At 56.4% G+C, this 26,263-nt stretch overlaps 2 protein-coding genes across 2 annotated transcripts in view; both read left to right on the forward strand.

Annotated features, from left to right (window-relative positions):
* The window catches only part of Timp2 (TIMP metallopeptidase inhibitor 2), a 43,832-nt gene extending 17,994 nt beyond the window's left edge, over window positions 1-25,838 (forward strand). Inside the window, exons 2-5 of the mRNA XM_076871581.2 lie at window positions 13,947-14,047; window positions 16,191-16,299; window positions 21,613-21,737; window positions 23,085-25,838. Of these exons, the coding sequence (XP_076727696.1) occupies window positions 13,947-14,047; window positions 16,191-16,299; window positions 21,613-21,737; window positions 23,085-23,282 (533 nt within the window). The 3' untranslated portion in view covers window positions 23,283-25,838. The remainder of the gene's footprint in view (window positions 1-13,946; window positions 14,048-16,190; window positions 16,300-21,612; window positions 21,738-23,084) is intronic.
* On the forward strand, window positions 1,445-3,073 carry Cep295nl (CEP295 N-terminal like). Its single transcript, XM_076871836.2, has one exon. The coding sequence runs from the start codon at window positions 1,445-1,447 to the stop codon at window positions 3,071-3,073; it is 1,629 nt and encodes a 542-aa protein (XP_076727951.2).
* Window positions 25,839-26,263: the final 425 nt, after the last annotated feature.

Here is a 26,263-nt window from a genome sequence, read left to right on the forward strand (position 1 = left end):
CTGCTGTCCTGGCCCTATGGAACCTGACATCAGCCACTGCTCTTGCCTATGATTGCAGTCAGTGGTCCGATTTACCAAGAGGTGCTAGGACCCCCACCCCCCGAATGTTCAGTCAAAGCCAGCATCAGTGTGACCAACTGTGGTGCCGTGGTCTACCCGGACAGCAGTTGGCCCAGCTGTGTGACCTGCTCAAGTGTCCTCCTCCCCCCTCCCTGCCTCAGTTTCCCCATCAGTGAACCAGGGATGATAACAGCTCCTTCCCTCCCAGGTTTACAATACAAAATAAATGAACCGTTGGGGTACCAGGTGCCCCGGGGAGCCCCGGCAGTTAACATTGGCTGGAACATGGGTGGGCTGCTACTTCCTGTGTGCCGCAACCTCTTTTGGCTCAAATTGTTGAGCCTGGTTCCACACAGGCTCAAAACGAGAGGGTTGGCCTGCAGTATCTGGGAAGCAGCTGCTGCTGCTCACAAATCTGGCTGCTTCTGGCATCAACGCCAAGTGGCCACAGACCTGGGGACATGCACTTCCTCCCTCGGGTAGGCCTGAGCAAGCACAGGCCCTTCCTGGTGCCAGGGAGACCTATGGGAGTCCTCTGATAGTCACAGAGAGAGAGAGGGAGCCGGGGATCGTGAAAAGACTTGGAACCCTGCTCCTCTCTCCGTTGGGTTTGTATTGGATTCAAGTACCCATCATGCACACACGCACCCACACGCACAGACACGCAGGCGGGTGCACACACCAACACGCACAGACGCACACAGGCACTGCCTGGCGAGCTCCTCCCTCCCCCGCCCCCTCCTCTTTGATTCATAAGGTCCCTCCCCTCAAAGCCATGCTTCCTCCCTGCCCTCCCCAGGTGAGTTAGCAAGTGCTTCCCATTGCACCCTCCACCCCCACCTGGACCCTAACATGTGCCTCGGCCCTCGTCTTGGCACTATTGACATTTTGGCCAGCTCCTCCTTTGGCACGGGGCCCATTCTGTGCATCCCTGGCCTCTGCTCAGCCTAGAGCACCTCCTCTCCAGGTGTGACCTCCAAAAACATCCTCAGATGTTGCCAAATGTCCTCTGGATGCCAAACCACACCCCATAGAAAACCACTGTCCTAAAGGCTCTGACTTTTCAGTGATTGGGGACAGAATGGGCCTTGGTGGGCAGAGGTCAGGGAGAGACCTGGAGCGCATGCTTCAGTGTATCCCCGACCAAGACTCCCGTGTGCCCTTGTCTCCAGGGTCTTGCTCACTCTCCTGAGAGCGCTGGGGAAGCTGTGTGTGTCCTCCTGCCCTCGTAGGTTCCCCGTGGACAGCAGTGGCCTCTATGGTCCCCGGTCAATAGAAGCCTCACTCTGGCTGCAGCCGCTTGCCCTTGGAAGAAGAGCTCACGGGAATGCAGAGAACCTCAGAGAGAGTCCTGCTGCCCGGCTCCTCGCCCCACGACTCAGTCATGCTGCTGAGACAGAAGCACACGATGCTGAAAGTCAGAGAACCCGAAGACGATAGCCCTGTGCCCAGGAGGCCCAACCTGCAGTGGAGAGCCCAGCAGCTGCTGCACCTGGCCGAGGAGCTGCAGGCAGAGTGGCAGGAGGCCCAGCTCCTCGAGGACCTGGAGCAGCTCTGTTCCACCCACGTGCTGGGTGGGGCCACGGCAGGGTGGGCGGTGGAGAACGAAGCCCAAGCCGAGGCCGAGGCCGACCTGGAGAAGCCTGCCCCGCGAGGAGCAGAAAGGTCCCCGAAGGTGAAGGAAAAGCACAAAGCGGTCCTTCGAGAACCCAAGAGTCACCAGGAAGAGCTGTCCAGGCAGCAAGCCCGACGCCCCAAGCCCCAGAGAAAAGCAGTGGGCTCCGAGAGGCAGGGGGCGACCAAACCCCGGGGTCTGGGTCCCACCGAGAAGAATAAACGGAAACGGGTGCCTTCAAGCAAGACCAGCAGCGGCCACCAGCCCGTGACCCCTCGGGTGGGCAGAAGTGTGAAGCCACACCTGGCCACGGGGGAAGAACTCCGGGGCCTGCAGGAGAAGCAGAGAGCCCGGGAGGGGAGGAGGAAGGCGGGAAAGGGCACCACTGTTCACTTTGCCAGAGGCCTGAGGAACATCTCCGAGAACCAGGGTCCCAGGGACAGACTGGAGGAGTTCCAGCAGCTGTGGCCAGCGAGCTCCACCCACAAGAGGGAAGCCGTGGCCCCCACGACTCCAGACAAGTGCATCACCAAGAACAGGTGGCAGAGAGAGCTGGAGTCAGCCTTCGAGCAGCTGTTTAATTCAAACAGGAAGCTCAGGAGGCACTTGAATCAGCACCTCGACTCAAGGTCCAGGCTGGACCCTGACCCCCAGGAGCAGGTCTTTTCAGTCATGCAGGGGTGCGATAGTGACACCCCACAAGAGGGCGCGGCCGAGGTGGAGTCGCTGCCTGCTGGTGAGTCTGGGGATCCTGCAGAGGCCGAGGTCTCCCCGAAGTCATCCAAGACCGATCTGAAACAATCACTGAGCAAGGACGGACTCCCCAAATGCCATCAGATGGCCCAGCCTGCAGTGAAGGACGGAAGTCAGACATCCTTGGCCGAGGCGGATACGGCTATCGACGAAGAGGACCTGCTCTTTAAAAGCACCGAGTGTGAGCAGGAGGCCTCCGAGCTGGCCACACTGATGGACAGCTGCCCCCAGCCTCACCTGCAGGAGCAGGCGCGCAGGACAGACTGGATGGCCTTCGCACAGAAGCCGCCGAGGCTGGAGCTGGAGTGGAGGAGGCAGAAGCCCTCGTTTGAGTCCGTGGAGCTCCCAGACATGAGCTTGGAGATCCACTACTCGGCCGAGCTGGAGGAGGAGCGGAAGGAGCGGAGGAGATTGCGCCTGGCCCTCCTGAAGTCCTACCCCAGCAGTTACCAGATCAAGGGCAGAGTGTCCCCGTCCCCGGTTAAGCTCACCTCCTCCTCGAACAGCAGCATCATCGAAGACGAGGACAAGCAGAACCAGATGATCCGCGACATTCAGCTGCAGATTTCAGAGCAAAACAAGTTGCACGAGCAGTTTCTGGAAAAGGCCAGGAAGCGCTTGCTGGAGTTTCAGAGAATATGTTAAAAGGCGATGGTCCACCCTGCAAAATACAGCACTGATCACGGTCCCGCCTGCCCGTCCCTGAGTCCATAGGGCCTTACGTGTGGCCTCTGTAGAGGTCAGAGGTGTCCTCACACCATCCTTTGCACAAACATAGGAAGCTGTGGGGTCGGGGAAGTGAGTCCAGCCTGTCTGTGTCCACGGGCCCTGGGCACACGTGGAAACTCCAGGGAGATTCTGCCCTTTGGATGTTTTAGCCGAGTAAATGCTGGGATTTGAGGGGCATCCCAGGTCAGGGGGGCCCAGTTTCAAGAGCTACATCATTTGGTGCTTAGCCCCTGGCCAAGACGTTAACAGAGCTGACACTAAGACCTCTCAGCCTTTCAAACGACAGAGCCAACTTTGCTTAGAGTCCACCACACACTTCATTCCTGTGACCTTAGTGGCTGGGGGAGGACGTCAGGAGCCGGGGAGAGAGACTAAGAAAGAGAAGGAAGGCAGCCCAGCCCTGCTGAGTGTGCCCTGCAGGCTGGCTGGGCGGGGGGGCATCTGGGTATTTGGTCAGTCTCCTGCTTGTTGGTTTTACCTTTGACCCAGCCAGGGAGGACCCCCACAATGGGGAGCGGGCTTTTTTTTTCCCCTACCAATTGCAGACTTAGGGACAGGGACAGGACAGGGGTTGGCAAACTTTTTATGCCAAGAGCCCAGAGTAAATGTTCTTGATTGGCCAGCAGCTTCTGCCACTGCTGGACTCTCATGAGCAGCCGTTGGAGGGCACAGAAAGAGTGGTTTGATTTGCAGAGAGTTGTTGGCTGGAGGTGGCTCTGGGGCCAGAATTTGGTAATCTTGGGGCTAGGACAGTGCTTGAGCCCCCCCCTTCTCTTCCAAGTGCCCTTGGATACCTCGGCACCTTGGTCTCATTGGTCCACCAACAGCCTTATTGATCTCGTGTATTTTTTAGACAATGTAATGAACAAACAGCTGTGAGCCTGCACCCAGACCCAGGCTCTGGAGTACTTGCTGAGAAGCCACATATTGTGCCTGTGCTGCTGTCCTTTTCTCCACCCCTGCCTCCTCCCTAGGGAGGTCCCCACAGGGCTCGGAGTCAGCCCGGCTCTCAGCACGTCCGGGTATGATTCTGGACTGTCTACAGGGGTGGGAGGTCCCACGTGGTCTCTGGGAGCTCCTCTTTTGAGGCTGGGCACAGGGACTGGCATTCATTGGTGCCACACAAAGGTGTGGCTCGTTTTCTCTGCAGGGCGGTATCGTCCTGAGGCTCCCGGGCCTCCTTCCCAGGATCGGAGCTTCTTTTGTGCCTGTTTCTGAAAAGAGAGCTGGATCCGCGGTGCCTTTGGATCAAAAAGTTGGGTGCTAAGTAGATGCTTGTGTGGGTTAATCCCAGGTTTGGGCACCAAGTTTTTTAAGTGCTTTGGGGAATTTAGAACACGCCAGTAGGGTGGGCGTGGTGAGATCCCACTCTCTCCATTGCTCCCTAGAAGGGGCGTCCTCTAATGTTCCCAGTGATGAATCTTGGAGAGCCATGGGCCTCAGGGTCAGTGCAGGATACACGGAGTGGGTAGTGAAGTGTGTCACCATAGCTGACAGGGACCAGAAAACCCCATGGGGTGCCGGATGCCCTCCAGGTGTGCGTGGCTCTGAGAAGCCAGAGCCAGGTTCTCGGAGAGCATCCAACACACAGAGCACTGCTGTGCTCATGGGGACGGCCGCGGTGGCAGCCCACAGATTTTGGGGTTTGGCTGTTTGTATCTTGGTCATCGAGTCCCCTGTGCCCACTGGAGCTTTGGCTTTACCTGATGCCCAGGCTGGCCCTGCATGGGATGACCAGGCTTTACCTGATGCCCAGGCTGGCCCTGCATGGGATGACCTGTTGGCCACACAGTGTCCTCCGTCTGAGGCAGAGAGGGAGCTGTGGGGTCCTGGGCTTCATGCATGGCTGGGATGGACCCGGGCGCGGTGAGGCCGAGGTCCGCCTGGCTTGGCCTGGAAGCCACAGGCTGAGGGTGGACGAGACTTCCTTAGCTGGGTTGTTTTTGTTTCCATTTGCAAAGGCAGTATTTGTGGCCTGGGTGTCGCAAGGGAGGGGTCGCCCCTTCCTGGCCACACTGGAGCTAAACTAGGTGTGGGGATGGGCCTCGAGACACCAGAGGATGACTCATCTTTGCCTGGACTGTCACACACTGTCCCCTGGCAGCGGGACAAGACACCCCGTTCTTTCCCACCTGTCTCAAAGAAGGCCAAGGGAAAGGGCTGGCCTTTGCCTGAGCCAGTGGTATGGGCAATAAATCAACCTCGTGGGACTTATCCTCCCCCAAACGGATGGCCGTCCTGTGATTCTCTGTGAAGGGGTCACGGGGGCCTTCCCACCCCACCTGCAGGAGCCCGGGGGCTCTGTCCCTCGGTTACCTTGGGTGGCTGATGGTGGTGTGAAGGGCCCCGGGGCAGCCTCAGGCCCCCAGGTCCCCACTGTGTGCACCCGTCTCCACCAGGAGCACACATCCTGGCGAGCACGTGGCCCTGCCGCCCGACAAGGGCTTGGTGACTCCGCAAGGTGTGGGTGTCTCTGCTTCCTCCCAAGCCTTGACTGCACCCCTGGGCCCAGGCTCTCCCACCCCTCTCTCCACCACTCCTTCCTGACGTAGCTGCAGGGAGGAGGACACTTCCTGACTCTTGCCTCTCTGGTGCCCCTAAGTCTTCCCCAGAGTGATGGTCCCCGCTGACGGCCTCATGGCAGCCTGGAGGTGGGGCTCCAGACTGGGTTCACGTGGCCCCTGCCACTTGCCTGGCCTCCCTAGCTTCTGTTTGGCTGTGACATGGGGCAGTGCTCTGGAAGGCCGGGCCCCCAGAAGGTGTCCACAGAGTGCAACTGGGTGGCGGGGGACCCAGACATGAGCTGTGCTGCTCCCGAAGCCTCCCTGGGCCTCTCCGTGTGCCAGAGCTCTCTGCTGGATGGTGCTCATACACCCACCCCTGGGGACGGCGTCCCTGTCCCCCACCCTCGGCGCTCTGCATTACCCGGACAGCTCTCTGCTCACTTCCTTGCATCCCACCCTGTGGGTCCTTCTCCCCAGACACGGTGACTCAGAAAGGCCTTCACAGCTGACCTGGTGGTGGACGGGGCTCCCTGCCTGCCCAAGAGGTTTGCAGGGGAGCAGCAGCATAGCTGTGTGCCCGCCGAGTTAGCCGTCCCCGGGTTGAGGGCAGGCCCATTGCAGGGACAGAAGCCAGGAGAGAGATCTGGGGCCCCCTGGCTTTGAACATGGCCCCACCCCATGTGGGCTGCCCTGAGGGTCAGGGTAGGTCCTCGCTCCTCACCTGTCCTTCCCCACCAGCCACCTGCAGCCAGTGAGCCTACGCTGGCACCCAGGACCTCACACGTGGAAGAAGATGGGAAAGTTGGGTTTTTAACGTTGGAGGTGGGGCAGGGGCCTCTCGGACCTGCAGTAGTTCCTCTAATGAGTGGAAAATGGCAACAGAGATCAGGTCAAGACCTCTAAAAAGACGCAGGTGTTGAGGGGCCTCCAGCTGGTCCCCTGAAGAACAGGGGGGGGCGGTGGATGAACGGCTCCTGGAACAGCCCAGCGCCTTCCCAGGAAGGAGACAGGGCTGTGCGCACCGGACTGTACCCCCTTTCTCCACCTGCTCAGGGAGGGCTGCACTGAAAAGGAGTGGTCAGGGAGCTGGAACAGAGTCCACCCTCCCTCACGGCCGCCCGGGAGGGTGGGCCCTGACCACGGGCCACATGCCCCAGGGCCCCAGGCACAGGCCAGGGCTCTCAGATGGTCAGTGTAGACCAGGCCTGAAACAAGAGTCCAAGGGTCCAGCCCTCGTGGGTTTGCTCCCGAAATGAGTCAGCCGATGAGGAATGGTGACCGCCCAGGGCCACACTGGGCACCAGCAGCAGCGTGAGGAGAGGACCCTGGTCTGCTGAGCTGCTGCCGTCAGGGAGGGACTGCGGGGGGCGGGGGCTTTCCTGGGCGCCTCTCCAAGCTCTCTCTCCTGCCCGCTTGGGCTCGTGGGGTTCGCACGGCTGGGCTTGGCTGGTGCTCAGGGTCCTGGCTGAGGACTGCAGAGCCTCAGCTCCTCCACAAAGCCCCACTGTTCTCTCCCAAGAGCGCTGCATTTTTTTCAAATGATTCAGCAGCACGTGAACGGGAAGGGCTGGAGCCCAGGCTCTGGCACGAGGTCCCGCTGGCCTGCAGGGAGAGGGAGGAAGGGTGGCAGGGCGTGGGCTGGGGTCCTGCCAGGGCTGCGGGAGGCGGGTGGCTGGAGGCTGGGCGGAGTCGCCGCGTCTCTTCTCTGTGCAGCTGAATCTTACAGACGCTCCCCCTGCTCCCCACAGGGAGCCAAAGCAAATGGGCAGGAAACGGAGCCGGAGAACTGGTCTCCATGGAGACGGGCGTCCAGCGGACAGCTGCTCACGTGCACACTAGAATCCAGCAGTGGGCAGGCCTGGCAGGTCCCCAAGGGCCAGCCTGTGGGTGGCAAAATGGCCCAGCGTCTTGTGCAGATCTGCCCCTGTTCTGCACCTCGCACCCGCACCTCCCTCCCTGCCTACCCTCAACCCATTCCCCAAATCCATCTGCTGGGAGCAATTCCCAACCTAGGCTTCTCTCACCCTGGCCTGGGTGGCCAGGTCGTGTCCTCACCCTGGACAGGCACAGCCCTGCCCCAGAGCTGGGGTGCTGTTTAGAGCCTCCTGCGGGGGCCTGTCTGCTCCGTTCCCCACTCCCCAGAAAGCCCAGTTGCTGGGTCCTGGGGATGGAGCAGGTCTGGTCTCAGAGCTGCAGGGAGGGAAGAAGCCCTGGGTCCCACCCATGACTGTGGGGCTGTTTTTAATTACTAAGTGACCGCCCCTTTCCCCTCATTTCCCTAAAAGGAATGGACTTGCAGGAGATCTGTTCCATCACTGACCCAAAGGGCTGAGCTGTGAGGAGCCGGGGCACGCAGAGCTCAGAGCCCAGGGGTATTCCCTACTGTGTACTGAGGACACCTGGGGGTGGTGACTCCGGAGGTGGCAGGCGAAACTGGACACGCCTGTGGACTGTGGGCACCAGGCCTGCGCTGGTGTGTTCCTATGACACCTCCGAGCTGCTCAGCTGCACCTGTGTCCAGGATCTGCCGAGAGGGGTGTGGCCTTGAGACCTGTGAGCCAGAGCAGGCCCCTGTCCTGATCACCAGCTGCCCATTCCTGGCAGTGCCGTGGCCATCTCTGTCCCTCCAGGCTGACAAGGTCAGCCTGTCCTGCTCACAGAGGTGGACACCCTCCCACAGAGAGGGCCCAGTGCTGCTTATGGTGCCTCCACCGCCCAGTGAGATGACTTGGTCACACGCCCCTCAGATTCCACAGCCACCGAGAGCAGCGCCTTGGACAATGCGGCCATTTTACTGCGAAGTCAGAAGCTGTGTGACTGGACTTCTGTCCCGAGCCGAGGGGTGGACCTAGGAGTGATCAAGTGGGGCACCATTTCCCTCTCAGACCCTGACCTGGAGGGTTTGTAGGTGGCTGGGGCAGAGGCATCCAAGACCGCCCCCCCAAAAAAACAAAAGAACTGGATCTTTGGACAAAGGAGTCCAAGTTCGGAGGTCAATCAGCCTTGGCCAGTCTGGGCAGCCATTGAGTGGTGTGGATGTCCACCCTAAAGGGACAAGAGACTGATCCCAAGTGTCAGGATTTTGCTAGCTCTGTGTGTTTGAAGCAGGGCATGTGGCACCTCTCTCCTCTGGAGAGTTGAGACAAAGTCCCCCAGGAAACCAGCAGCACCCCCACACTGCAAAGGCCACCGAATCCTCACCTGGAGTGAGTGGAGGTTAGGTTTCATCTGGAAAAGACTTTTTTTTTTTTTTTAAACTTTCTCTGAAGTGGTTGGCAAGTAATTCTACCCATGGGCAAGGAAATGGACCAGCTGCCCAGGGTGAACGTCTGCAGCTGGGCCCATGGTTACTGTATTTGCATCTAGGAGTGGGGAGTTCTCTGCAGGGCTGGCCCCTGGCGGCTCGCTGCTGCCCCCTGTTGGTGTGTCGTGGGTCTCTGGCTGACTCGCACCCAGCCCAGCATCAGAGCTACACTACGGGTTGGTGATTTAGGCCAGCAGGTTCTTTGGCAAATGTGCTAAGACACATTTGGCTCCTCATCTCACCTCCAAGTGGGCCATGAGCGGGAGAGGGTATTTTCCCAGGGGTCCCCATGGGCACCCCTCCCAGGGAGCAGCAGGAGATTAAGTGGAGGGTGGGCAGGCTGGGGGGACAGTGTCCTCTGCTGACACTCAGCAAATCCAGCCTCAGGCAGCACCTGCAGGTGGACAGGTGATCAGGGCCCGGCTTTGACTTTCATTTGCACAAGTGTTTCTCTGAGTCCTGGAGATCCCTGCACTTACGGGGTGGACAGGTGGTTTGGAGGGACTGTGGGCCACTGTCCCTTCTTTTCCCCAGAGGCTCAGCCTCAGCCAGGCCGTGGGCTGCACAATCGGTGTCTGGAGCAGTCAGGTCTCTCACAGCTTCCCCTGTGCCCAGGGTGGGGAGCCCACGCCCCAGCAGGAACTGCCCCATAGGGTGTACCTACCCCTATAAGGTATGAGATTCTGCCAGAGAGATACAAATAGCAAGTAAGAAACAAGCAGTTCTCCTTCGGGTCTGACTCCAGGTGGATGATGTTCCCCAGGAACTTCCATGGTGCTTCTGTGAACACAGTGGAATTCAAAAGATGTTGGTGGTATGTGAGTGACTGGCGGTGGGCCCTGTGTTGGTGGGAGCTGGGGGGACAGACAGGAAGGAGAATGTGCAGGAGGGAGAATAGCCGCCCAGAGCCCTGGGCGCCCAGCCGGGCCTCGTCATGACTGGAATCTGTTGAGTGTCCTGCACCCTGGTGGCCCTTGGACATGGCATGTGCTGGGGACACCCCAGGTTTCCAGCCAGCCCCTCACCTTCGCTCGGCATCTCGGGCAGGCCTTCGTTGACTGGTTTGTCTGGAGCTGGTGATTGTCAGAGGCTGGATACAGCTCACCCTACAGCCCGCCCTCTCCGTACTCTTTCGCAAACTGGACTTTCCATCACCCGTTCTTTTCCACCCCGGTCTGGCCGGGCGCCCTGGGGATTGTTTTTGCAGGCTTCTCAAGAGGGGAAGTGACATCATGTGGTGTCCTTAGCCCAAGGGATGGGGGCAGGGACCCTGCGGTTGCGTGTGCTTTGAATTAAGTCGATGGCTGTATGTTCCAGTAGCCAGCATCTGGCAGCGAACTCGACAGCCAGTGTTTCACCCTTGATCTGAAACCCAGATGTTGTGTTGACGGCAGAAGAGAAAGAAGAAAAAGCAAGATCTGAGCCTCTTGTGGGGTGGGGAGGAGGCATGATTTGGGGGCATAAAGCAGAACAAGAATCTCAACAAAGGCTCTTGCTCCTCCTGCTGCCTCCTGTCCCCCGGTGGGAGGCTTCTGCAGGGGCAGGACATGGGCTGACCCCAGCACACAGCATGTCCCTGCCTTGGGTTTAATTCTGCCCAGGTTGGGGTCTCTGCAGTTCCCCAGACCTGTCCTGTCAATGGCCCGGGCTCAGGGAGCACCTCCTTCTTTTGGAGTGCGCTGCTTTCCTCGGCCGGCTTGGTGGTCTGTCCTGGAGCCCAAAGGGATGACCGCTGCATGCACGCGGACAGACACTTTTGGAGGGCTCTCTGTCTCCTTCCCTTCCTGCCACTGCAGTGAAAACCTGCTTCGCTGTGGCTCGACTCGGCTGTGGCTCTCAGCACCCTGTTTTCCTCCCTGCCTCTTTTCTGGACTGACTGCTTGTCTGGGGCCAAGTCTGCGGCTAATGCTTTCCATCGGCAAGACCCTCACCAAGCCCCTTCTCTACCTGTCGTTCCCAGACAGGTGCCTGCAGCCCTCGCAGGTCACCATTGAGATTCCTCTGTGTGACAAGTGACAGGTGCTCACTGACCAAAGCCATCAGCCTAGCCCATTTCTGGGGGCCAGTGCCTGGGGAAGGTTTCCACAGAACTGCTTTTTCTTGGCCTGGCTTGTTCCTCATGCTTTTCCTTTTCATGGTCTCTCATTTTGCAAAGTGGGGGGGTAGGGTTTTCCACCAAGAATTCAGAGAGACCCTGAAGCACCTGAATTCGGGGTCCCCGTGGAAGAGCAGAAGCAGCCCAGCTGAGAGTGGAGATTCTTGCAATCTGCTCCACTTCCCCGCAAGCACCTGGTGGCTTTGGTTAGCCTTCTAGTCTTACCTTGGAACTTCAATCAATTCTGACAATTTAAAAAGTTGTAATCTGCAGCCCCAAGCGGAGCAAGCACTCTGCGTGGGGGGGGGGGGGGGGGGGGGGGGCTGCATCCCATCCAGACCCTGGGAGTGCATTTGGCACCCCATGGCCCAGGCCCTCAGTGGCTCAGACCCTCAGTGCCTGTGCAGCAGGAGGGCCACTTTCATGTAGTCTCCCGGCCTCCAACCCTCGCCACAATCTTATGAGCTGCAGGGATGGTTGTTAGCTCCTTTTTAGAGGAAGTCAAAGAAACTCTCTGAGGTCACACAGATAAAAGTCCCTACTCGGGATCCACCCCTGAAACAGCCTCTTTCAAAAACCCCAGCAGCTTTTGTAAGAGGCCAATGCTTGAACTTCCTACGAGGGAGAGAATGTGGCCTGTTGGCTGTTTGCGCAGCAAACCAAAAAGAAGCTCTCAAAAGCACCTAAAGCGGCAGAGTTGGGTGCTGTGCTCCCTGTGGACTCTGCTGGTCTGCTCCTGAGCTGACTGTGCTACACACAGGGCACCCTGTGGGAGTTGACCTGGCGTGCTTACTGGTTCACATAAGCATTTTGGGGGGCAGCATTGCAATAAGATATATAGATCAGGCAGGTGGCCACAGGGACCAGAGGCAGCCTTACGTGGGCTGCTGGCCCGAGGTTGTCAGGTTCAGCCCAGTTCTGCTGAAGGGTGTGCACTGAGTACTGGCTGTCCCACATCTAGAACCCAGCCTCTACTTACTAGGCCCTCCCAGGGCCCCAAGCAGACAGGCGGACAGGTGTTTACAGCAGAACAGATGAGCAATGGGGAGTCCCCCAAGTGCTGCAGGGCACAGGCCTTCCCAGAGCAAGACAGGAAAGGGCTGTTGTAGCTGGGTCTTCAGGGATGGTCAGGTGTCCTCCGGCCGGGAGGGGAGATGGCAATGGGGGCAGAGAAACTTGCCTGTTTAGAGGTGAGAGCACACCTGGGATTGGGCAGGGAAGTAATATGGGTCGGGGGCACAGCACGGGCTAGCACAGGGATTATCCGGTGGCGGCAGCCCAGGTAACTTGTTGGCACCAGGTTTGCAAAGGTCTCATATTTTAGGCAAGGGCAGTGGGGAGCCAAGGAAGAGGTTTGAGCTGGAAGGGACACACACTTCTAGTCGTCCAGCTGCAGTGAATGAGGAAGCCTGGGAGGCACAGGATCAAGGGCAGGTCGCCCTGTGCTGGGGTGGCCTGTCGGGTGGCTTTTCAGGGCGAGGCCTGGCTTGGCCTGGGAAACAGGAACCTGTGGCCTGGGCCAGCCATGACTCAGCTCCGGCAGAAGAGGAGAGTGGGGCCCGATCCCAGGGCCGAGGTCACAGGTGTGGTGCGGGGCTCTGGGGTGAGACTGGGATGTGGAGCATACCTCTGGGTCTGAGGGACGGACACAGACGAGGCTCCCATGTGCCTGGACCTCCCTGCCTCTGAGGGAAGTGACAGCCCTGGCCAGGAATTCCCAAGACAGTTAAGCCGACCTTATCTCTGCTTTTCTGACATGCAAAATAACAAACACTGGCCCAGAGTGACCTGTCCACTGCACTTTGGAAGACAAAGCCCTTAAAGTCATTAAAACAGACCGTGCCACCCACGGATAACTTGAAATGAAAATGGGGGGGCCTGCCCGAGCGACATGCACTGCTGGCCCAGAGCTCTGGCCCTCCAGGAGGGACCCCAGTTCTGGCTCCATTGCTGGTAGAAAGCCCTGAGGGGATGGCCCTCGGTAGCCTCAAGCTCCAGAACATTCTGGAGCCTTCCTCAAGCTCCAGAACATTCTGGAGCCTTCCCAGCCTGGTCCTTGTTGCATCCGGGCTGCTCTTTCTGTCTGGCCTCCTTCCTGGGCATCTGTCCCTTAGGTTTGCCAGCCCTGCCTGCAGACATTTCCTAACACAGTCCGTGCCCTGTGAGTTACGGCACTGCGACCCCTTCTCTGTCACACCCCTGCGCAGAACACAGGTCACTCTCAAGCATCCCCTAAGAGACATTTCCAGGGAAACTTGTTTTTCTGTTTTGGGTGTGTGTGTGTGTGTGTGTGTGTGTGTGTGTGTGTGTTTGCACTAGGGGCAGAACCAGAGCCTTGCACATAGTAGGTCAGCACTGCACCACCGGCCCTCTGGGGAAATGTCGAGGAGGCGCCCCTTAAGGTAGAAGACTACTGCTCGGCCTCAGCTCCCCAAGCTGTTTGCCAATAGTGCACGGAGAGGGAGAGAGGGTGGTGGGAACGCCTGAGCCCCCCTGAATGACAGGGGCTGCAGCCGGTCCTTTGTGCACCTGCTCCCAGCCACCAGGAAATAGGCATCAGAAAGAATGCGAGGAAGCCCCAAGCACTCAGGTGACACCCACAGGAGCTTCTGCAGGACGGGTGGTTGCACCCTGCTGTTGAAGAGACCACCTGGGCACGAGGGACGCTGAGCCGCTGGCCCATCAACAGAGGAGGGTCTTGCTGAAGGACCGCAGGACAGCAGGGAGCCAGCACTAGGCAGGGTCTGGGGTCCTCTGTCCCTTGTTTTACAGCCAGGGCCAGGGATGGCTCACCTGCCTCAGCACCTCCCAGGCCTGGACACCTGGCCCCTGGTCAGAGCCTGGACGCTGGACTTCTCCTCACCTCTATGTCTTTGTGTTTTGCAGTGATTAGGGCCAAAGCGGTCAGCGAGAAGGAGGTGGACTCTGGGAACGACATCTATGGCAACCCCATCAAGAGGATTCAGTATGAGATCAAACAGATAAAGGTAACAGCCCGGCCAGCATCCCGGGTCCACCGCGGGGGTGTGGAGGGCCAGGGAGGGTCAGCGTCCCTGGAACTCAGTCCAGCAGCCTGTGGGGCAGAAAGTCAGGCTGCAAGCAGGTCTGAGTTGCCTCAATCCATAAATGTCTGAAAAGCCGGGCAGAGACCGTATGTTCCCAGCAACTTCCATTATTTCAGAAACACGTCACCTTTATTTTGATGGATGACAAATTGGTGGCACAGCCTCCACACATGTCACACAGGTCTGTAGTATCTATAGAGCCTTCTCTGAGCCTCTCCATGCTAGGGCTGTTGTGGGCTGGGCGGCTGTAAGGATGTGGTCTTGCCTCCTGCCCCAGTTGAAGCAGGAGATACAGCCTGAGCACGCTGCAGTGCCTGCAGCCCCGCATGCCCAGAAGGATTTAGGGGGAAAGAGGATCCTGCAGCCAGGTGTAGATAGGGAAGCCTCCCAACTGTGGAAAGAAACAGAAACTCTGGTGGGGCCGGCTCAGAGAAGATGGTATGTCAGGTACAGGGGTCTGAGTCTGGGGCTGCAGGCCCGTGGGCGAGATGGTGGCATTTGTTAGTATTTTCAAAGGACCATCCATGTCCAGGAGCATATGGGAAGAGACCTGTGTTTGAGAGAGAGAGAGAGATGGAGGGAGGAAAGACAGAACCCAGCCCTGGGAGGAAAACATGATGCTCTCGTGGTTGACAACAACCAACTTGGCCCTCAAGAGAGAAGAAGACTCCTGGCTCTGGCCGGAGGGCCAATTTGCAACATAGTGGTAGTTCTGTAGCCATCCATATTTAGTGTTGTTACAAAATAAAAGGTCCTAGAAAATAAAGGTTATGGGAAGACCAATGGAATGCCTAATTGTTACATGTGGCACATGTTAAGGAGGTGACCTAGTCTCTTAGTGCCCAAGTCTCTCTGTTATTGAAGCAGAAAAGCAAATCCACTCTCATGGTCTCATGGGGGAATAGATAGTAACACCAAAGAAGGGCCTTCAGCCCCTTGCCAGTGTCCTTCACGCCGCCTGGAGCCGTCCACCCCGGGCATTTGTTGTTTGGCCATGACTTTAGGGAAGATCCATTCCATGTGGGTTTGCTCACTGCTGATTAAGACTCTCTTTAAAAAGCCCCCTGTGGGCTTCTGGGAAATGCTCACACAGCAGCTGCGTTCCTGAGGCCACAAGGAAACCAGCCCCCCTGTCCTTGGGGTTACATCCCAATTCCAGGGGTGCCTCTCTGCTCTTGTTCCTGCCAGGTAGCCCTGGCTGCATCCAACTTCCTGGGGGTGTGTCGTTTGTAGGGTCATCAAAGCCTTGGGCTCAATCCCCAGCACTAAAACCTGCTGCAGTCTCTGGCTGGGCACAAATCACGAGTCTCCACACAGCTTGTAGATTCAAACAGCAATTCTTTATTCCCGAACTCACACCGGCCGTCTACAAACACGCTCTGGGGGAATCCACGTTCTCTGCCCAAATCCACCTCTCCCAAGTCCACTACTCTGCCCCAAATCCACACCGCATGGGCTTCTGTCTCCCAAATATACTGTCTGATCCTAAGCACTCAAGAGGAACTCAGCAGCAGGATACGCCCTATTCTGAAGGGGGAACACCCTAATCTCCTATTATGCTAAACCACCCTATTCTAAAGGGGGAACACCCTACTCTCCTATTATGCTAAACTGCCCTAGTCCTTGAGCAAGGTCACCTTTCAGAAGTTCTTCCACTAGACAGCATGGAAGTAAGCTGGCAAGGAGATTGTCATACCTACTTGGCTGATGGCTCCCAGCAAAAACCCAGAAGACTTAATATAAGAAAGCCAGAATATTTCTTTGAATATTTCTGGAAATATACAAAGGTCATTGTCCATGGGCCAGAATCTCCAGGATTGACGCAAGCCCGTGCCCAGAGATTCTGAAATGACCTCCGGGGGTGCCCAGAAGTATTGTCTGAGAAAGTCCCTTCCAGGTGACTGTGATGTGCCCTGCTCTGCGATGGCCAGGGTAGGTGGCTGAGCAGCTCAGCAGGGCAGTGGGCTTCTGACCCCCTCCTGCGCGTTTCTGCCCTTGTCTGCGCAGGCAGCAGGCGGGAGCGGATTCCCAGCCCGTCTGACACGCGCCCTCCTTGTCTTTCCAGATGTTCAAAGGCCCTGACAAGGACATAGAGTTCATCTACACGGCCCCCTCCTCAGCAGTGTGTGGGGTCTCGCTGGACGTGGGAGGAAAGAAGGAGTATCTCATTGCAGGTGCGTGGCAGGGAACTTCCTGCCTGGATGAGTGAGTGCTTCCCAGGGTCCCTTTTTGTCCTCGTCCCTAACAGGGCCAGTCTGGCCAACTGCACTGCTGCCCTCCTACCCAGGTCCTGTGCTTCGTGGACTGTGCGTGGGAAAGCCACGTGCTCTGGGCCACCACTCACTTCCACACACCCCACGGGCCCTCTCTGTCCTGGGACCCTCACAGCTTCCCCACACATGTCCTGTTGTGGTCCCCAGGTTACAGATGTGGGAAACTGGGGTGCGGCAGGTGGCCCAGGCACCTGGTTGCTGTTTTCAGTCGGGCGAGCTAGCTAAGATCACACTGAAACTGGCCCAGGTGGGAGCATCTCCACCCAGAAGTCAGCCGGTGGCTGGACGTTCCTCAGCACAGCCCTGCGATATCCCTGCCAAGGGCCGTGACCCGGGCTGCCTGCCCATCGGTAGGGCCCAGGTTCCGATCAGCAGCTTCTGTTGCCTTGCACCTTTGGTTCAAGATTTGGAATTCTCCTTGCCCCCACACCTCGCCCCGCGGCCCTCCTTTGACTGTCCACGGGGATTCCCCAGGAAGCTGGTAGGACCCCTGAGGCCCAGGCTGTGCGCAGACCAACCGAGCAGGACCTGGAGGACAGGGATCCAGGTGTCCGTGTTTCACAGCTCTCCCGGAGAGCCTGGTGTGTGGCCAGGGCTGAGAGCCAACCTCTAACCAGAACCCTCGCAGCTCTCAGTCCAAGGCAGAGCCTCCTTCCAGAGGCGGCCAACAGCTGGTCAGCACACACTCGGGAGACTGTGCCTCGGCCGCTAGGACAGATGCCTCCTTTGCAAAGGGACCCTCTGGATGCTATTTTCATCTCCTGGGGTCCTTTGCGGTCAGGCACTACTGCCCCTTGCCCAGTGGTCCTGAGCATGGACCACTGCCCGCTATTGTGTGGGATGGAGAGTCCAGCCCACGTGGCCCTTTGGGGCAGTTCCTGGGGAGGGACGGTGAGCTGGGTTATGACCAGCGGTTGGGAGCCCCAACTCACAGCCTCTCCTGCAGACATGGCTCCTGCCCTGTTCCATGGCCCCTGAGAGCTCCCAGAAGCTGCAGGCCACAGAGAGGGCGAGGGCAGAGCCGCTCAGGGCCTTGGCATGTGGCTCACCACTGGTGATCCCTCTGTTTTGCTTACTCGGGGAACACGGTAGGAAAATCAGTTGGGCTCACTCCTTTTCTGGAAGGAACAGGTCTCTGAGTCCTATCAGAGCCTTGGGAGTCTGTTAGGACAGAAGGCCGAATCATTTCAATGGCTATACAGACGCCCATCCTCCACCTTGTCCATCAGAGCCTCCTTCGCAACTGCCATGTGTCCTGCACTGTCCCCACACACAGGCCCATCAGATTGTCCCCAGGCTCAGCAAGAAGACAGTTGTACAAATAACACAACACACTTGGTTGTTTTTTTTTTTTTTTTGTACTGGGGATTGAACCCAGGGGTCTCCTAAGTTGCTGAGGTTGGCCTTGAACTTGTGATCCTCCTGCCTCAGTTTCCCAAGTTGCTGGAATCACAGGTGTGCACCACCTCGCTACAACACATATTTCATAGGCTTGCTAAAACCTGAATCTGCCCAAACTATAAAAAAGGTAAAAGCGCTAGAAAAGACAGTCTCGCAGGGAATACATGCCCGTCATCTGGACTGCCTTCCATTTGCACATTACCCAGAGCATATTTTCATTTCCTCACTGGCCATGGATAAAAGACACTTCTAAAATGTGTTGTATGCTGTTTAAAATTGCAGTAAAGTCTATGTGATATAAACTGACCATTTCAACCACTGCTAGGTGTACCGTTCAGTGGCTTTAAGGACATCACAGTGTTGAGTGACTCTCACTATCCATTTCCAGAATTTCTTCATCATCCCAAACTGAAGCTGCCCCCATTAGCCAAGAGGTCCCCACTCCCCGCCCCTCTCCTGCCTTCTGCTCTCCGTCCCTGGGAACTGGCCTGTTTCATGCAGCGCAGCATCCTCCCCGCCCAGCGCTGTTGTAGCGTGTGTCAGAATTTTGCTTTTTATGAACCTATATTTTTAAGTTTTCAAAAACTGTGATGCTCTTCTCTGTGGGACCCTGTGCACGGTTTCACCTTGTTACCATTCCCGTTGACTAACTGAGGCGCTGCCCAGCATCTCAGAGAAGCGTCCCGAGGTTTCCAGGATGATGCAGAATCAATGGCACCACGTGGCCCAGAGGGGCTGGTACAACAGAGCGGGCAGGTGCATGCAGAGGGGGAAGCCGGGCCCCAATACCTCGGCTAGGTGACTACACCTGTCGGTGCCTCCCAGGCCTGGGGTTGCACTGGGGACAATGACAGCAGTGTCTGCCCCCATGGTGGTTGTGAGGAAGAAGGTGGGGGTCGCAGAGACGTGGGCACCCTGGGCAGGCCTTACTCAGAGGCAACTAATAATTCACTTCTTAGATCCGAGGTGGCGGCATCCTGTGCGCGTGTCCTGGCATCAAATGAAAAGCTGGTGCAGCACTGGCCCTGGGTCGAAGGAGCTGGGTAGCAACAGGGCAGAATGAGGGGAAGGGTCTGCTGGAAGGACCCTCAGTAGGAAGATGTCCTTGAAAAACTGAGACTGATTGTGTCTGGGACAGCACGAGGTGTCCCTCTCAGGGCTCCGCTGGGTCTCTTCCCCGAGGACCATCTTTGGGACAGCTCAGTGACAAGACTGAGCCCATAACCCAGTCACTCTCTTAGCCAGGGCACTTGGCTTCGTCCTGCCCTCCATGGGAGGGAGCAGGAGTGAGGGCATCGCCCGCTGCGGCTCACTCAGCCCGTGACTGAGAAAACTCTCTGATCCAGCTCGCCACGTGCACAACTGTCCGGTGACTCCAGGCTGAATCTGGCCTTTACTTCCTGAGGCACAAAACCTCATCCAGTTCTCTGGAGTCAGGATGGGTCCCTTAGTCAGGGGCTAACCAGAAATCACGGGGCACAGTCAGCCACTTGGGCTGGCTGTGGCCCCAGGAGCGACCGCAGGGCCCAAGACGGCCCACCTCCTCCCAGGCTGGTGACTCAGCTTCACATGCCGAGTCGGGCACCACGAGACCGCGTCCAGGAACTCCTACAAAACGGGCCTGTGATTTTCTTCTCCCGTCCGCTTCTCTGAGAGGAACAGTAAACATACAAGTCTTACTTACACATTTGAATTCATTCCTGTTTTTCTGTATCCAAGACTCATGCTTTGCTTTTTTCCAAGATAGACATAAATAAAATGTGGCCAGAGATGTCCAGGTCATGGAAGCCCGACCGGTCTCCATCAGACTAAAGGGTGTCCTCTGACACCCCAAGAGTCACCTTGCCCAGCCCGAGGGCCACTGAACACTGAATTTGCATTTCATCTCCACTTCTCCCCTTAGCAGTCCTCCGAGGCAGGGGTGATTGGAGGGCAAGACGGAAGAGGAAGACAGCTGCAGAATGCAGGATAAGAAGCAGATAGTGGCCAGGGCCCACACCCCAGTCAGAGAACTTTCAGTGGAAAATGACCACATGCAAGGAACTGTGGGTCGAAAAGGGTCACAACACGACCCTGACCCTTCATGCTTATGACCAGGCTGGGAGCTAGAAGCGTAGGAGACCAATGCTGTTGTAAGGTGGGTAAGAGTGCCAGCTGAGTGCACAGTAGAAGCCACCATAGAGGTTTGGAGGGTACGGCTGGAAAGGAAACTCAGCCTGTCTATGGTAATGGGGACCTTGGGTGAGAAGGGGCAGTGGTACACCTGTACAGGTGGTAAGTGCCAGAGGACACCGGGACTCAGGGATGGACCATTGGCCACCTCTACTTCACTCTTTCCTTCTCTACCCCAACTCATTGAAAATGGCCCCAGGTCTAGAGGGAAAATAGTCAAGTATCTATTTTCGACCTGTGCAAGGCCACCTAAATGGTTTTCTTTTTAAGTTATAGGACTTAGCATACATGACACAGTAATAATATGCTCTTTGTTTTGTTTTGGTCCTGTGGACTGAACCCAGGGATGCTCTACCACCAGGCTATTTTCCCAGCTCTGTGTGTGTGTGTGTGTGTGTGTGTGTGTGTTTTGGGGGGTGGTTTGTGTGTGTGTGTGTTTCATATTTTGAGACATGGTCTTGTTAAGTTGCTGAGGCTGGCCTCATGCTAGGGATCCTCCTGCCTCAGCCTCCTGAGTAGCGGGGATGACAGGTGAGTGCCACTGAGCCTGGCAGTAGTACTGCTTCCTGATCCCTCTCCTTCACAGAATGTCATATAAATCTAAACAGATAAAAGGGTAAATTGAGCTCCCAAAAGTAAGAGGATCAGCTTACACAGAAGTAAAAGCATGAGAATTCAGACCCAGGGGGTTTGCAGCATGGAGCAGTATGCCAGCCCCGCGGATGTCATCCGTGCCCACTCAACCCCGCACAAGCCCATCGTATTTCCCAGGCTGCAGTCGGCAGTCTCACTATTCAGGATGGGGTGCGGCCGGCCAGCTGCACTGGTACTTTTCTATCTGTGGATTCTCCAGAGCTAGCTGTGCCCAAGGTCCTTAAGCTGATGCTGATGCTTTGTGGGCAGAGGTGCTCAGGGTACCGCTTCAGCTGCTGGCCTCTCAGGGCCTCTCTGTCGGCTCTGCCAGGCTCTGCGCCCTCCCTGGGCCTGCGTGTCTCTTGACAAGGCGCCATGGTAACGGAGCCGGAGCAGTTTCTAAAGGACCTCCAGAGGCGCCGTTAGGTTCTGTCGTGCGCTAGAACACTCTTGTTTGTTCTTTTTCCCCTGTGTGGCTAATGCCAGGCTGTCACCAACAGTGATGTCTTCAGCAAACAGAGGGCAGGAGCAGAGTCCTGAGTCAAGGAACAAGCAAGGAACAGTGCCTCCTTGTGCCCTGGGAAGGGAGTTAGGGCAGATCTCTAATTTTTAAAAAATTCCACGAGTTTGCTCCAGATGCAGGATTACAAGCTCGACATCAAATGGGAGAAATGCTCATGAATAAATATGGCTTGGTGACAGTAAAACCGGGAGCAAGATGACCTATGATACCACAGGCTCCTCGGTGTGTCCATCAGCATGCATTAGAGTGTTGGGAGGAAGTGGACCCAGGCAGCAGCAGATAATGAAGACAGGAGGTTTCTTTCCTTTATTTTTTTTTTCTTGCAGCTTTTAAGTTTTCTCCTGTGAAGTGTATCATCTTAAAACTCAGAATATAACAGTCTGTGTATTCATAAAAACCTCAGCACCCAGAGCTGCTTCCAGATTTGGGAGATGGGTGGAAGGAGGTGAGCTCTCCCTGAGCACGTGATTCCTGTCTGTCCACAGGAAAGGCTGAGGGGGATGGCAAGATGCACATTACCCTCTGTGACTTCATTGTGCCCTGGGACACCCTGAGCACCACCCAGAAGAAGAGCCTGAACCACAGGTACCAGATGGGCTGCGAGTGCAAGGTGAGCAGGCCTGTCTCCTCCTCGGCTTCCACGGCGTCTCCAAGTGGACAGCTGGGGTTTGGGTCCCCAGCTACCCAGGCCCCTCAGTCCACAGGGTCCTGATTGAAGAGCTGAAGAGAGGCTGGCTGGGGACACAGTCTTGGACCCTGGTCCCTAGAGAGCCCTGAGTTGCATCTCTGACAAGGGACATTTGCAGAAGGGGATTTGGGTGGGCACGCTGAAGTTTGTCCCCGCAGCCTCTAGCAAGTCAAGTCTTGTAGGGAAAGGAATTCATGGGAAGGGACCCTCGTGAGCCAGTGCCTCAGGCATGGGAAGGGCTGGTCCTACACACACACGGGTGCAGACCCTCAGGAGCCCAGTGAGCCAGTGCCTCAGGCTCTGAGGGTTTCCCAGCATCCCTGGCAGTTCCCCACGGAGCTCCCTGTATGCGTGGGTTCTATTGAGAATGCCTGTCTCCTTCTGCTGCTGGGGGTGCTGGGCAGAACTGTAGCCATGCAAGCCCTCAGAGGCAGCCAAGGCGGGGGAGGGCTTCCCTGGGGCTCCCAGGCTGGGATTCTGCTGTCTCCAGAGCCCTGGCACTTCCCTGCTCCTTCCTCTTCCCCAAAACAGGAAGCATTGCTGGGGCATCTCTCCATGTTCCCAGGGGGTGCTAGCTGAGCCAGGCTGCAGGAGTAGCCTGTGCTGGTCAGAGCTGACCATGGGGCCTCCTCCCCTTCCTGCTGGTGCCCATCCCTTAGCTTGGGCAAGGTGCAAGGTGTGAATTGCAAACCCATGATGTCAACTACATGCACACCAAGCACAGTGCTCTGCACCTAGCAGACATCAAAAGCCAGCTCTTCCTTTATCTCTGTACAGCCACAAAGGTGGTGACCCTCTTGTGCCTGAGAGTTCCATTGCGAAACGCAAGTTGCTTGTCATCTCGGAGCTCACCCTGGAGAGTAAGGAAAGGACCTTCTTATTTGACAGGGATCTGTCTCCAGGAAATTTTTTTTTTTAAACTGGGAATTGAACCAGGGGCACTCAACCACTGAGCCACATCCCCAGCCCTATTTTGTATTTTATTTAGAGACAGGGTCTTTCTGTTGTTGTTGCTGTTGCTGCTGTCCTTGTACCTCTAGGAGGGCAGGCTAGCTGTAGTTGTCTCATTGTAAAGTGAAGGTGGACAGGAAGGCAGGAGGGGGCAGGCTGGTCCTGGCCTTCCCCAGGCGGCCGCCTGCCCCTGTATGGAGAGTGTGGGACTCAGTAAGATTTTGTCCTTGAACACCTTTGGTGGCACACGGCTGGGCTCTGGATGCCCCCTCTCTGATTCTTCAGTCCCCAACTAAATCTGCCTGCATGTGTCTCCAGATCACACGCTGCCCCATGATCCCATGCTACATCTCCTCGCCGGACGAGTGCCTCTGGATGGACTGGGTCACGGAGAAGAACATCAACGGGCACCAGGCCAAGTTCTTTGCCTGCATCAAGAGGAGCGATGGCTCCTGTGCGTGGTACCGCGGGGCGGCACCCCCCAAGCAGGAGTTTTTTGACATCGAGGACCCGTAGGCAGGGTGACCACAGCCCTGTGGCCAAGTGAAAAGCCTCCGAGGGTTTAGACTGGTCCAGCTCTGACATCCTGGAAACAGCATGAATAAAACAGTCATCCAAGTGGATCCACGTTAGTATGATTCTGCCCCCCGCCCCCATTTTCCTTCTGAACACACTTGTGAGTCTGGAGGAAGAGATGGGCCAGGGGCCCTCCCACACTCCTTCCATCCAACACCTGGGCACCGTGTGTCTTGGTCTTTGATTTTTGGGCACAGGCAGGGGTGGGACCCACAGACTTCCTGCCCAGGCATCTTTGTCCCCATCACAGATGCCAGGCAGGCAGCATGCAGGGGTCTCCCCAGCCTGGTGAGGGCAGAGCCTGGAAATGTGCGTTTTGCAGAAACTCCTGAGGGTCATTGCAAGACTGTGTAGCAGGCCTACCAGGTCTTTGTCATCCTGAGAGGGGCATGTCCAACTCTGGCCTAGGGTGGCAGTCCCTGCCCCCTGCAAGTGTCCCCCATCTTCCCTGGGCCCATCGCAATCTCCTAGCACGTGTGACTCCCTCGGGACCAGGAGTAGCCCTGGAACTGGTGGCTCGTTCTTGGAGGACTCGATCCTGGGAGTTTGCAGAATTCCTCCTTCAGGGCCTTGGAGGGAGAGGCCCTTGCTGAGCCATGCTGCAGCTCTAGGCAAGGCCTTTCAGTCCTGCACTGCAGACCTGCGAAGCCCTGAGCTGGGGCAGGTCCAGGGCTGGGGTGCGCCCAGGTGCTCTTAGAGATCTGTCCTGAGCTTCTCGGGTTGCCCTGGCCTCCTTCCCACCTGCTTTCCCCAGGGCAGTGTATGGCTGGCCACCCAGCTCCCTGTTTGTGCAAACTGAGGACATGATCTTGCTGTGCCCCGGCAAGCTTAGTGAAATCTCCCTCCAAGACAGATAATCATGATTCCTTGCAGATTTCTCCAAGTGATGTGAGCTAAGCTTATTAAGATGTCCCAACCAGGGCACCCAGGCAGCTTGTGTTCAGGCCCTCGGGGCACTGTGGCCTGTTTTAACAGACATCTCATTTTTCTAAAGATGAATTCTCAGATAATATGTGAACCTAAGTGGCAGGTATGCCAAGGCCTGCTTGCTTTCTTATGTCACAAAGATTACCCACTTAAAACCCTTCAGAGGGAACTGGGGAACCAACTTATTCCCTAGAAATGGTCTTGTGATGCCAATAAAATAGGGGTTCAAGTAGGCAGAACTTTCTCAGTCACAATACAGTTGGCCTTCTTTCTCCTTCTACCCACGCTGTAAAGATACGCTCTTCTGGGGACACACATGATGCAAACATAGACCTTATGCACACACACAGAGTGACGCTGAAGCCAGCCACCCCCCACCCTGGCCCCAGGCCCCTGTGAGAGTCCTTCTGCAAAATGCTTCCAAAGTCACCACCATCTAAGCCTGTTCTATTCTGCAGCGACCCCAGAGCAACCGTAAGACTCCTGACCCCCGAGGGGCTGCAGCCCCCATGCCCACCCGGGACCTGGTCAGCACAGAACTTGTCGACTCCCCTTTCTAGGACAGACCGGGAGAGCATCCAGGAATCAGCCCCTGCCTTGGGGGCGTTTTCATGCTGTACAGTGATGTCCAGTTGGTGAGATGTCACGATGGACCAGTCCGTGTGATTTCAGTGTATACACCACCACCAGACCCCTGCAGTCAATAGAACACCCTGCCCTGTTTGCTTCCTGTATGGTGGTATCATATGTAAGATTTGCTCCTGTTTCTGCTGACTTCTTCAGTGTTTCGGGTTGTTTCTGACATCCGCTGTAACCATCCCCATGATGATTTCTTTTTTAATTACCCTTGGTAGGTGTTAGACTTGCACTTTTTAAAAAAAAACGGTTTCTGCATTGAGGAAGCATTGGACCCAGAGTGGACATTGTGGCGTGTAGCTGGCCTACGGTGGAGGGTCCCTTCAGGCCTTCCTGAGCATCTTTGCTCTTTCCACCGCCTTGCTTCTATTCTCTGGTTCGGATAATTGCAAAGTATCTTTGAGTAGGTTGGTCAGGAAAGATGGCCTTTATATTTGGATTTCTGACCATGCCGAGCAAAGTGCCCAGTGGCAGCGGAGGGCCAGGCCGCTCCACACCCTCACAGTGGACAGCCACGACATTTGTACAGGTGAAGAAGGATCTCATTTGGCATTGTTTAATTTATGGTGTCTTCTAAGCACTGCTCTTCTCTCCCTTTATTCCTTTCATCACGCAAGCAACTCAAAATATTTAAAATGAAGTTTACATCGTAGTTGTGTTCGAATCTTTGCTTGATAAGTATTAAGGAATATCAGACTTGCTGCCGTAATTTAAAGCTTTGTTGATTTCGTTTGTTTTTGTTTGGATTTTTATGTTGTTGTGGGGGGAGCAAAGTGTTCTTCGTGCTGGGATGTGAAGTCCGAGACCCCCCTGTGCTGGGAGCACGTGAGAGTCGTGGAGAGTCAACCTGCAGACTGCGCATGTCTCTGCTGCTTTGTATCATTTTTGAGTGACCGCTCCGTCAATGGACAATAAACAGTATTATCAAAGAGACTGCTGGCTCTCTCTGTGTGTCTGATTCCGACGTTCAGCACTGCCACTGTCTAGCTCAAGGAGGGGGCCAGGCACCGTCTGGTGGGCACAGGGTCCTCTGTGTCTGAGGAAACCTGTGAGGCTAGCATGCTTTGAAGACATGGGCAGGCAGAAGGGAAGACAGCTTTTTTTTTTTTTTTCTTTTTGGTACTGGGATTGAACACAAGGGTGCTCTACCACTGAGCCACATCCCCAGCCCTTTTTATTTTGAAAAAGAGTCTGGCTAAGTTGCCCAGGCTGGCCTCCAACTTGTGGTCCTTCTGCCTTGGCCTCCTATGTCAATGAGGTTACAGGTGTGCACCACCATGCCCAGCCAGAACTATTTTTAAACATGTCCAAAATGTTTTTATCACACCTTAACCACCTACTTAATATTTATTAATGTC

Source organism: Callospermophilus lateralis, chromosome 11, assembly GCF_048772815.1.
Source record: "Callospermophilus lateralis isolate mCalLat2 chromosome 11, mCalLat2.hap1, whole genome shotgun sequence".
NCBI classification, from domain to species: Eukaryota; Metazoa; Chordata; class Mammalia; order Rodentia; family Sciuridae; genus Callospermophilus; species Callospermophilus lateralis.